A 7,963-nucleotide genomic window follows, 5' to 3' on the forward strand; every position below is an offset into this window, starting at 1 on the left:
GCGTTGTTGACTTTCCACCAACAAACGCCTCTGCTGTCTCCTTCATCTTCGTCAGCACCATCGAACTGATCTCCTCTGGTGTGAACTTCTTTGTCTCTCCCTTGTACTCCACCTGAATCAACGGCTTGTCATTGCCATCATTGACAACAGTGAATGACCAGTGCTTCATATCCTCTTGTATTGCTGGATCACTGAATCGTCTTCCAATCAGTCTCTTTGCATCAAAGACGGTATTCTTCACATTCATTGCAATCTGGTTCTTTGCTGCATCACCAATCAGCCTCTCACTGTCCGTGAAGGCAACATACGATGGCGTTGTTCTGTTGCCCTGATCATTTGCAATGATCTCAACTCTGTCGTTTTGCCAGATACCGACACAGGAGTATGTTGTCCCAAGGTCGATACCAACTGCGGTTCCTTTGTTTGCACTCATTTGATGAATTATTCAAAATCCAACACCATTTTATACGTCTTGCCGCCACGTCTCAGTTATTATTGTCAAACACTCAATTGCATCTCCCGCATCTGTGGCTTCATTTTGTCTGCAAACCCATTTTCAATTTCAAAATGTGGTGTTGACGTGGAAGACACGTCATTTCTATTTTTGGCAACACTTCTTTGAATTATTTTTATTTTTTATTATTAAAAATATTATGTTCAATTATTATATAATATTTAGTAAAGTATTTTAGTTTCATAATTTAATCATATAATTTAAATTTTAATGGCAATGTAAATTAGAAATAATTAAAAATATAATTACAATCAATTATAAAAAAAATAAAAACCCATAATTATAACATATTTAACAAAATATAAATAAATAACAAAGGATTTATTATATTATGGTAAAGGTAAAAAATAATATGTTTTATTGATATGTTATATCGAACTTTACTAGAATGTGAACATTTATTCGATACGTCTAAATATAAAGAGTATTATAAACGAGTGTTAACATTTTTTACATAGTTTTTTAATGAATTAAATAACATTTACATGGGGATTCAAAACCCTTATTATCTATTTAACCACTTCTACAATAATTATAGTTAAAATAATATTGATATAATATTTAGTATGATACTGTTTACTATATCTGTCTTGTGAAAACTTTTTTTAATGATAATTTGTATTATACTTTTTGTTATAATTTTATTATTTATAATTATTTGAACCAGAAAAAGGAATTTTCTCTTTGTTTTATTTTCATCAAAACATTCACTCATTTGAAGAATTGGACGTTATAAAAAGTTATTTGTTATTAGAATTTTATAAAAACAATTATATTAAAATATTAGAATAACAAATTATTAGTGTATAAATAAAAATGTCAGTGTTAAATTACAAACCAATATTAAGTTAGTAACTTTTTTAAACTAATTATTTAAATAAGTTTATTATCCAAATATAATAACAAAAAATCAAACCTGTGAAATTTGATAAAACTTTTTAAAAAATTCCAAGTTTTTTTTCATTTGAACAAATATAATTGGTTTGTTATTAGATATTTTTAGTGCCAATTTTGTATTTTTTGTACACTATTAATAATTGTAATTTAAATTACCTGTTTTGTATTTGTGAAGAATCGATTTTATTAATTTCAATTATCAACTTTTAACTCTCAACTCACAAACCTTATCTTAGAATATTGTTGATTTTAAACCAAATGAACGTTTTAAACTTTATGGTGAAGTTAAAAAAAGTAATGGTTTGAGATTCGTAAGTTGTAATGTTGAAAGAGTTGAGATAAATCGTTTTTAAAAAATAGATGATCTTTTTTTAACAGCCAAACACAATAAGGGATTATAATTAGTATCATGTTTGAGTGTATAATATCTATAAGCATTGAGTACTTTCATATTGTTCAGTTGTTCAAAATGGATGTATATTACTTAATTTGATTGGGTATAATTACCAATTACACCGAATGTGTGATAATAAATAACACTTCTGGTTTTCAAAATAATTTTTTGTTTCTTTCCACAAGCAAATTTGATAGGAGTGATATTCAAATTCCACAAAAGTCGAATAACAAACTGAATTTGTAAATTAATACCTTTTAATCTTTAAAAAACCAGTAAAATATGAATTTTCCAAAAAAAATCAAGTTATTATTTCTTTTACTATATTATTATTATTACTATTATTATGACATTACAATTATTTATGTGTTCTATAACTTGTTGATTAAAGTACTATAACAGACACTGTTGGGTTTTAAACAAATAAACACTTTTTATTGGTTTTTTAAGACTTTTGAAACGAACGGTGTAGCAAACTATCCCTATTTTATTGTGAAAAATAGGGGGCGATTTCTTATTCCTCTCAAAGGTTCAATACTTTTCTTTCGTCTCAAAAGTTCCCTTTTTGATACGAACAAATAATAAGTTATTCTTCTTGTGTAAAACGGGGAATTAAGAAAAACTTGGTCAATCATTTCAAATTCCAAGATCATGTAAATTATCATAATTTCACAGGAGATGAGAAGTTTTAAAAACTTCGAAAAAGTTCTTTCGCCCTGGAATGGCCTAAAAATAGATTGCCAACAAAAATTTCTTTGTTTCTCATGGAGTCTTAATTAGTAACACGTTAATTTTTTATAATATCAATTCAACACAGTTGAATTATTTGGAGGGTTAATGTCTGTGCAACCTATTTATAGGTACAAAGGCCAGTGTTGAAAATAATTAACGAAGAAGAGAAAAAGAGAAAAAGACCTTTTTGAAAAGCCGATGTTGAAATACACAGGGTTTTTCATTGAAACCAAAGCACTAATGAATGGAAGGTGCAATAAAAGCAAACCCTTTCAAACTATTAACATCAAATGTTCGTGTTTTTCTTGTTAGCTCTCTTTGCTGCTAATACTCTTGGAGAAGAAGCTTCATCAAGTTCAATGTCATCATCAGCTTCAATGTCATCGGAATCATCCATGTCGTCATCGGCTTCTATGTCGTCATCGGCTTCGATGTCATCATCAGCTTCTATGTCATCGATGTCATCAGAGTCATCAGAGTCATCAGAGTCATCATCGGCTTCAATGTCGTCATCAGCTTCTATGTCATCAGAATCATCATCAGCTTCCAAACAAGATTCCTCAGTGTCATCAGAACAATCATCAACTTCAAAACAAGACTCTTCAATGTCATCGGAACACTCATCGACTTCCAAACAAGATTCCTCTATGTCATCTGAACAATCATCAACTTCGATGTCAAAGGAACCAACTCACGATTCATTGTCAGACGGAGTTCTTGCTGTCTCTTTTGTTCTTTCATTAATTGCTCTGTTTGCATTCTAATCAAGAATTCTATTCTTTACTATTCTGGTTTTGTTCTTTTCATGAGTTTTTAATTACTTTTCAAAAAGGTAGTTTTTTTAAATACTTTTAATAAAAAAAATGACCATTGTTTGTGTTCCACAGAACAAGAAAACTAACATCATGCAATAGTAAATACAATTTAATAATAAATTGACTCAAAGACTTGGAACAGCTATTCAAATGTATTAACACATATACCATTATATCACCACGCGAGTGATAATAACTATTTTATTGTTATTTAAATCAATTAATAAAAAATATCTTTATTTTATTGTCACTTTTAAATTACTGAACTAAATCTTGTTTATTAATTTTGAAAAAAAAATAATTTAAAACATAAGAAAATATATTATTCGTATAACTATTTTTTTTTTCAAATATAGATTTATGTTTCATTCAAATGTTTAAAATGTGATTAAACTAGTTTTAACAATATTAAATTATAAATATACTATATTGTTGATGACTGGTATATAAATATAAATAAATAGAATATATTTGAACATTATTAATTATTCTTAAATAGTAAATTAAATGCACTAAAAATTAAGAAAATTATGTGGAAAGTTTCATTGTTGTTCTTCTTCTTTGGGTGTTTCTTGAGCGGTTTCAGTCTTCTCAGCAGTCACTTCTTTTTCAACTTGCTTGGCAACTTCTGGACGAACACCATCCATATGTTCTTCGTTGCTGTTGATATCATTATGTTCAGGTGTGTCTTTGGATATTGTCGGGTTATCACTATCGTTTGATGTTTCTGAGTTATCTGCACTCTCCCCTTCAGTGACACTCTCATCTTTAGTAGTAACAGCAGTCACCGAGACTTTCGAGTTTTCTTCATCATTCATTTTCGACGATTTTGAATCCTTTTCACGCTTAGTCTCCCCTTTCTCGACGTTTTTGAGAATGAGTGTGAGTTTTGTCCCAAGTTCCTTGAAGCTTGGCCGTTCGCTTGCTCGTGGTTTCCAAGCTGCTTGGATGAGTTCTTTCAGAACACACGAGTCGTCTATATCAAGTCTCTTTTCTGCCCCAACGAACCTCAAAATCGATTCGGAGTCGGGGAATTTCATCGGGTCATACACGTCTTTTGTTAACCAAATTTCAAGCATACAAATCGCAAAGGAGTAGACGTCACTCTTCAATGTCATTTGGTCTTTTCTTGATATCTCTGGAGCCATATAGACTGGCGTACCTATTCCTTGTAACAACTTTTTCCCAGACGACTCGATGAATGATCTCGATGTCCCAAAATCAGTGACTTTAGCTGTGATAGGGTCGTGCGGATTTTTAGAGATCATCAAGACGTTGTCTGTCTTCAAATCTCTGTGCAGAATATCATTTTCATGTAAGTACTCCATCCCTCTCGCAATGTCTTGGCAGAACCTCAATTTCAACAACTCGGGAATTGCATTAGACTTCATGTACTTCCTAAGAGACCCAAGTGGACAGAACTCAGTGACTAAACAGAGGGTATCACCAGTCATGACACTTCCTATGTAATTCACTATATAAGGACATCGTATACGCTCCATCATCTCAGCCTCTTGCATGAAGTTGGGAAGTAACTCCATTAAACTGACTAAATCAGTCTTCATCACTTTCACTGCAACATCGACTCGTCGCCACTCCGCTCGGTAGACTATACCAAATGTGCCCCCTCCAATTGGTGGATGCTGTAAATGGATTTCTTCATAATCAAGTTTGGTGGACAGCGCAGACTCTACTTGAAGATTCAAGTAGACGTGGAACTTTGAAATGGCCGTTTTACTCTTCTTGTTTTTGGAATTGAGTGAAGACGACGACTTATCTTTAGTGCCACTGTCCTTCCCCGTCGATTTTGTTTTACTCGATGATTTTTCTTTGCCATCTGCAGACGACAAAGACTTCTTGCCAAATGATTTTGTATCGTCCATTTCGGAATTTTGTGATGATTGAGAAGCATGGTCGATGAGGTCTGGATTCTCCTTCTTGATCTCTTTAATGATTTGAGAAACGTTACCAAAGCGAATTGTGATTGGGACCTTCTCGTTGAGGACTGTTGTGCACTTGGCCATGAATGAAATGTTAAGTGTGACTGATTCCTTGGGCCGTATTGTTCCCACAAATGGCTTTGAGAGTATAATATATTTGGTGTAGTCTCCACTGTGGAAGACAAAATAAAGGGGATGCGTCTTACTCAAATTGTTCAACTCAATTTGTGTCTCGATCGGCTCGTTAATCTCTGGCTGGGAGTCGAACTCGATCTTTGTTGAAGAAAACGAGAAGTATTTGTTTTCCTTGGACATGTCAACGTACTGCGAATTGTTCTTATCAAATGGAATAATTGTGTTCTCGAAGATGTTCATTTCGTTATACGTCTGCTTCTTTATAACACGAGTTAATTTAATATAGACTCCAAGGGATATGATCAATATCAGCATGTACAATATAAAGTATGATATGCTGCCAACTCCCCAAAACAAAAAGTTGGTAAGTGCTGGGGACAATGAAGAACAGTCTGCAGAGCCATGCCCAAACCAATCCGGTTGGCATTCACATTCAATGCACCCCAACCCTCCATCACACTATTTATAAGTCGTTGGTGTATGATAGAAAAGCATTTTATAATAATATATTATATTATAGAATATAGTTCTATGAATAAAAGATCAGTAACAAACCTCTTCACCTTTATCCCACTTCTTGTTTCCACACGTGGAGGAAACACAATATAACCGCGGCTTTGCAAAGGCATATGTATTATTCACACATAAGCAATGATAACATCCAAACCCTCCATCACACTAAATATAAATATTTGAATGTCAATGTCTAAAAACACGATAAAACAAACTTCTTCATTTTCATCTATATTGTCGTTGTTACACGTGGAAACAGCACACTTTGTAACTCCATTGATCTCCTTTGGCTGTGTACCATCTTTGCAATTGCAACTATCAAGACATTGAATGTCAACTACCCCCGAACTTAAATCACACTCTTCGTTGATGTCAATGTCTACCTTCCCATTCCCACACGCTGAACATCCATCGTATTTGTTGACATACCCCTCGTTACATTCACACTTCCCAGAATAGCCAGAACACTTCCCATTCTCACCACACTCTTGTGGACACGTGATGGTGATGTCAAGTTTCACTCGACTTTTGTACTCCTCGTTCAAACTGACAAACAACATATACATATACTCCTTCTTCAGTGTAACTACCATCCGTGGCAGTAGAGACCCTTTCCCACATCCATCATTTCTATACTTCACGCATTTCCCTATCCCCTCAACACCACATGTCACATTCGAAATGTCGTCGGTGTGCGTGTCGACAAACCCCAACTGCGCCAAATCAAATTCGATCAAATTTAAAGAGACATCATACTCCTCCGAGTTACACGTCGATATGTCCAATGTTTGGTCAACCCCATTAATCCGGTACCACCTCCCCTTTTCATTCTCTTTGGTACACACAGACCCACTCACTATTGTCGTGTCAGAATCGATGATACTCGAGAAGTACCCACTCGCTACTTCATTCATAACAACCTCCTGATAATCCCCAGAGCATGGGTGAAGCACTTTATTGAAGTAAATAGGTATTGATGACACTTGTGATGACGCAAATTTGGAGTGAAGGAAGACGTAGTACTTTTCGTCTTTAATGACCTTAAGAAACACTTGTGGAGACTGTATATAGTCTGTTCGTCCTCCATTTCTCGTCGTGCACTTCGGGTTGTAGAACAAATCGGCGGTGTCAAGACACCTCTCATGCACCGAAAGAGCGTAATTGGTACCCACTGTTTTGCTCTGAGCATTCAATATAGTGATTTCCGCGTTGGTATATTTCTTGTCCGTCTCGATATGGACGTATCCGTTTTCATCAGCAAGGACTTCAAACCACGTTCCGTAAGTGTATGGCTTAGTTGGATTAACGAAGCGAGTGCATCTATTAATTGCTAATTTATTAAAAGTCGACTGGAATTGGGTCAAAACGTCTTGTGAGAGATCTAACACGACTTTCCCATTTTCATCTAAATTTCCAGTGTCACCAAAACGTATTCGAAAGACATTGGTCTTCCCTAATGCGGCGAAGAAAGCGTCTGTCTGTGTGAAAAAGTCTCCACACGATATGAGTTCAGTGGCGTTGTAAGGCAAACACTTGCCTTCACCAAACCACATGTAATCTTTTAAACACTCGGAACAGTCGGATGTATACCCCATCGACTCATTACATCGCTCACATTTGTCCGGTTTGTAACATCCATTGATACAAGCAGAACCATACATACACTTCGGAACACAATGACCATCACCATCAGCAGTATACCCGATCGAACATAAACAATCACTACCACATCCATCAACTCGATCACACTCCTCCGTCTTTGCGTCGAACAATCCGTTGCCGCAATTCTCATCAAAGTTATCAGTGGAAGAGGACGAAGAAACTGAGGACGTAAGGGCGTCTTCCGCAAGTTTCGTTGTCGACGAATTTACTGAGAAGATAAGTAAAAAGAAAAACATCAGACGAGTCATGTCGTAGTTTGAGTCTAGTTCTTAGTATTAATAAAAAGACTAAATTATGAAAAAAGGAATGAAGGGTTTTCCGTCTTTTTAATCTCAATTCACTCAAATTGTCGGGATTGTAT

At 34.6% G+C, this 7,963-nt stretch overlaps 3 protein-coding genes across 3 annotated transcripts; 1 reads left to right on the top strand and 2 right to left on the bottom strand.

The window, feature by feature from the left end:
* Positions 1–26: 26 nt before the first annotated feature.
* On the bottom strand, positions 27–433 carry EIN_491440 (heat shock protein, putative; the record flags this gene model as incomplete). Its single annotated transcript, XM_004255688.1, has 1 exon — positions 27–433. A coding segment is annotated over one exon (407 nt), but the record flags the coding sequence as incomplete, so codon positions are not given.
* A 2,463-nt stretch (positions 434–2,896) lies between these two features.
* On the top strand, positions 2,897–3,301 carry EIN_491450 (hypothetical protein; the record flags this gene model as incomplete). Its single annotated transcript, XM_004255689.1, has 1 exon — positions 2,897–3,301. The coding sequence occupies one exon, from the start codon at positions 2,897–2,899 to the stop codon at positions 3,299–3,301; it is 405 nt and encodes a 134-aa protein (XP_004255737.1).
* A 593-nt stretch (positions 3,302–3,894) lies between these two features.
* Positions 3,895–7,850, bottom strand: EIN_491460 (serine-threonine protein kinase, putative; the record flags this gene model as incomplete). Its single annotated transcript, XM_004255690.1, has 3 exons — positions 3,895–5,886; positions 5,983–6,105; positions 6,156–7,850. 3 exons carry the CDS (start codon positions 7,848–7,850, stop codon positions 3,895–3,897), a joined length of 3,810 nt encoding a protein of 1,269 aa, XP_004255738.1.
* Positions 7,851–7,963: the final 113 nt, after the last annotated feature.

This window comes from Entamoeba invadens (genome assembly GCF_000330505.1).
Source record: "Entamoeba invadens IP1 unplaced genomic scaffold scaff_1105074726209, whole genome shotgun sequence".
Classification (NCBI taxonomy): domain Eukaryota; phylum Evosea; order Mastigamoebida; family Endamoebidae; genus Entamoeba; species Entamoeba invadens.